Source organism: Juglans microcarpa x Juglans regia, chromosome 3D, assembly GCF_004785595.1.
Source record: "Juglans microcarpa x Juglans regia isolate MS1-56 chromosome 3D, Jm3101_v1.0, whole genome shotgun sequence".
Classification (NCBI taxonomy): Eukaryota; Viridiplantae; Streptophyta; class Magnoliopsida; order Fagales; family Juglandaceae; genus Juglans; species Juglans microcarpa x Juglans regia.
The window spans coordinates 24,809,971-24,814,159 of record NC_054598.1 but is presented as its reverse complement, the minus strand read 5'-3'; the positions used below and the strand labels follow the sequence as shown (position 1 = coordinate 24,814,159).

Here is a 4,189-nt window from a genome sequence, read left to right as displayed (position 1 = left end):
CATAAAGTATATTGTTTGAACTAAGTCATGGATATTAACGAGAAAATGATAATTAACAAAAAGGAGAAGTAAAAAAGGAAAGTAAATTTCAGCAGATACTACCTTCCTGATCTGTGATAATGGATAAGGATTAAGGACTTTAAGCTGGATGAAACATGTATGCACACTAAAAGAGGCCTTTTGTTCAAATTCAATTAACCTAGATAATGCCCTCTAGAATTGTGAACTGTTTTGGGAACGAGAATCGCGTTAAGAAGCTAGCACAAAATCCAGCAGGATTAGATATCTAATTATGCCATAAATTGGCAATTTAAGCAAACTCAATTCAGGGTAGTTGGGGCACGTACATTCTCATGTATAAATATCCCACCTCTTCTGTTTTCTTGAACCACCACTCAGTAGTAGTTTTTCTCAACTTATAGATTCATTTGAACTTAGACAAACACTACTTTCCGAGAAAGTGAAAATGGGTTTCACAGAGAATAATGCCGCCCCTGTTGATCACAAACGCCGCTTGTTCTTGGACAATGGCACAAGAACTAATCACTCTTCTAACTCAAACTCCGTTCTCGCTCTCAGCACGTAAGTCCTTATTTGCAGCTTCAATCACACGCTAGGATTTGATCAAAACTTAGAGGCCTAGCTAGCTATATATTTACTGTTAAATATTCCCCTGTGATTTTTTGTTTAATCTCTGTAATCTGAACAGTGGTGATCCGACGATGTTTGAGCCATTCTGGCGAAAGATGGGGGACAAGTGTAAGGTCGTGATCCGCGGGGGTGACTTCATGAGCTATTTCAGTGACATTAAAAACGTATGCTGGTTTTTGGAGCCCAAACTCGGAGATGCGATCAGAAGATTGCATGGTGTGGTCGGAAACGCTGTAACGGAGGAGCGGCATATCGTGGTGGGAACGGGTTCGTCGCAGCTCTTCCAAGCTCTGCTTTACGCTCTCACTACTCCTGGTGGTGCCGAGCCCGTCAGTGTTGTTTCCTCCGCACCTTATTACTCGGTCAGCCTCATTATTATTTACTGAACTTGATTTGCTGCAATATTTACGTGCATCCTGCCACCCCATAATTCGTTTATCCTCTCTACTTTAATGAATTTAATGAATGAAAGATCTTTGGTTAGATATCAGTGCTTCTTAGTTTATCAGTATTTTGAAACAAATTAAGCTGTGTTCTCTAAAATGGATGTGTGGGACAAAGCAACAGACATGTTTCTTGAAAAACACAAGTTGTGGGAACACGCAACGACCATATATGCAAGTAGTACTACTAGTGTTCAGAACCGAAAAGAAGAAGAAATGGCGACAATGCATGTGTGATTGATTGGATAACATGCCTGATCTGTTGGGTTGATTCCAAATCATGAATGAAAGACTGTCGTGTCTCTGTTGGGTCTGTCTCTAAACTAAAATCTGAACATGATCAAGCCGCATTAGTCGGCAATTAGTAGGATCTGTGTTCAACCATACCGGCAAAAATTACAATTTGCATACCTTTATATTTATTTTCTATGTAAAAAATCTCCTTTTTTCCCCATAGATTTTGAATTCAAGTTTAAGCGAAGATGATATTCAAAATACGATGAATATGATTTGTCCATACATGAGTTCTCTTTCAAGAGAAAACGTGTCCCAGCTACATTAGTTATCTCTATTCACGAGTTGATTTTTGGTGTTAAATGGTAATTAAATATTTATTGCATGGTAGCAGCAATATCCGGAAGTGATAGATTGCCTACGCTCAAAGCTATACAAATGGGAGGGGGACGCATATAGCTTTAAAAAGGAAGGGCCTTACATAGAGGTGGTCAATTCTCCAAACAACCCAGAAGGTGGTCTTCGAGAAGCCGTGGTGAAGAACGGTGGTGATCAAGGAATGCTTATTCATGACCTTGCTTACTACTGGCCACAGTACACCGCCATTACCTCTGCTGCCGATTACGATATTATGCTCTTTACATGTTCCAAATGCACTGGACATGCTGGTTCCCGTATTGGGTAAGATCCTTCTCTCTCTCTCTCTCTCTCTCTCTATATATATATATATATATAATATACATCCATGCATGGCATGCACTGTGGTGTAAAAAAAAAAAAAAAAAAAAAAACTGTTACCTTTCCCAATTTCTTGAGCGAATTGTATGGTTCAATGCAGGGAGAGATATATTATTCTTGAATGGTTATGTGGGACCTATACTATTTGAAATTCTTATGCGAATATCATTAAATAATATAGGGCCCATGAAAAGTATTAATGTCTATCTCGCTAGAAATGGTACATGAAATCGGTCAAGCAACTAGGAAAGCTGTTCTTGATCAAGACCCTCACAAAAAAAAAGTCTTCCTACATTTTTTATGGTGGTACTTTTCCTGGTCATTAATCTTAATTGAGCTTGTTTTATTTTGAAGCTGGGCTCTCGTCAAGGATAAAGACATTGCTATAAAGATGATCCAGTACATAACAATCAGCTCAATCGGTGTGTCAAAAGAATCACAGTTCAGAGCTGCAAAGATCATAGGAGTGATTTGTGATGGCTGTGAAAATGTTCAGTCTACTGAAACGGACAACTTCTTTAAGTATTCTCGACATCTTATGACTAAAAGATGGCAAGAACTAAGAGAAGTTCTTCAACACAATCGGTATCTCAGTTTGTTCAAGTATCCACGACAGCACTGCCTCTTTACAGGAGAGTCTGTTGAAACACTTCCGGGTATATATTTATCATGTTGTTCATCAATATATACACATATTTGGGATTACGACATTTTACTTTCAAGAGAGAAAGAAACCATAATATCAAATGTTGTGGGTGGATGATGTTAAAAGATACGATTTTAAAAATCAAATTATGTCACGTAAATAATGTGTGGTGTAAAGATTTTTAAATATAATTAAAATGATTTTTGTTTATATCTCTATTGGGTATAAATATATATATATATATATATATATATATATAGTTTGTATAACCCAAATCATGGGGAAAACACAGATTGATCGAAGTGCTAACATAATGATTTTTCTTTTCTTCCATTAACAGCTTATGCATGGCTGAAGTGCGAAGAAGGAATAAAAGATTGCGAAGAGTTTTTAAGAGGAATCGAGATCGTTGGAAGAGGTGGAAAGCAGTTTGGAGCGGATCCAAAGTTTGCTAGAGTTAGCTTGTTGTGCAGGGAAGACGACTTTAACCGATTCATAGAACGACTGTGTATGGGCCATCAAGGGGAAAGAAACGGACATAATTAATTACAATTTGGAGTCCGGGTGGAACCTGAGATAATAAGATTTTCCTTTTGCCAATTAAAAAAAAAAATCCTTTTTAATAATCTTGTTATTTTTTCTTTTTTTGGACTTGCATCTTTTAGAAAGTTTTTGTTTATGTGGTTTGATGTGGTTCGTCAGATTATAAAGTTATATTGTAAAGTAGATTTAACAGATCAGATAAAATCACATCAATTTATAAGATTACTTTTATGTAATTTGTTTATGAATATAACAGTACTCTTTATTATAATATCCACATTATAGCCTATTTCCATATTATAATATACAGCTTATAACTCACACAACGTGCGGCTTAATATTTGTGCAAGCTTTTTATATTTTTATTACTTTTTGATTAGATATCTCTTAATTAATATAAAATATTTCAGTTTTACTGATTTTTTTAATGCCAATCAAACATGGATTAACAATAAGAATACAACATTCAAAATCAACATTTTCTATATACAAAAACAAAAATCAACCATCTCGAGTCGAGCCGAGCAAAGTTATTTATTTTTTATATTTTGAATAACTTTAATGATTAAGAAATCGGATAAATAAAAAATATAAATTTAATGAAATTTTTAAAACTAACAAGTAGACCATGGATTAGAAAATTGTAAAAAATTATAAATAATTAATAGGTAACTAGTTTATAATTATCTATAATAACCAGATATTATAGGCCTGTGTAAATTACCAATACATATAGATAATATGATAGTATATATTAATATTCATATATAATTCCTACTAGTATATGAAATTATTAAATATTACCAAGTAACTATTGTATAAATAATGAAATATCTATGAAGTACATTCATTATATAGGCATAAATAATTAGGTTACATACAATATATTTAATTATAAAAGGTATTATGCTTATATTATTAACTAATATATATA

The 4,189-nt window shown here is 34.1% G+C and overlaps 1 protein-coding gene across 1 annotated transcript; it reads left to right on the top strand.

The window, feature by feature from the left end:
• Nucleotides 1-319: 319 nt before the first annotated feature.
• On the top strand, nucleotides 320-3,331 carry LOC121256433 (L-tryptophan--pyruvate aminotransferase 1). The gene is made up of 5 exons (XM_041157227.1): nucleotides 320-582; nucleotides 710-1,013; nucleotides 1,723-2,009; nucleotides 2,421-2,722; nucleotides 3,053-3,331. Exons 1-5 carry the CDS (start codon nucleotides 467-469, stop codon nucleotides 3,256-3,258), a joined length of 1,215 nt encoding a protein of 404 aa, XP_041013161.1. The 5' UTR covers nucleotides 320-466; the 3' UTR covers nucleotides 3,259-3,331.
• The last annotated feature ends 858 nt before the right edge of the window (nucleotides 3,332-4,189 follow it).

Bases quoted from the DNA above. Each gene is read 5' to 3' on its own strand.
- LOC121256433 (XM_041157227.1), top strand. From the start codon at position 467: ATGGGTTTCACAGAGAATAATGCCGCCCCTGTTGATCACAAACGCCGC. The intron at 583-709 runs GTAAGTCCTTAT...TAATCTGAACAG, and splicing joins TCCGTTCTCGCTCTCAGCAC to TGGTGATCCGACGATGTTTG. The intron at 1,014-1,722 runs GTCAGCCTCATT...GCATGGTAGCAG, and splicing joins CCTCCGCACCTTATTACTCG to CAATATCCGGAAGTGATAGA.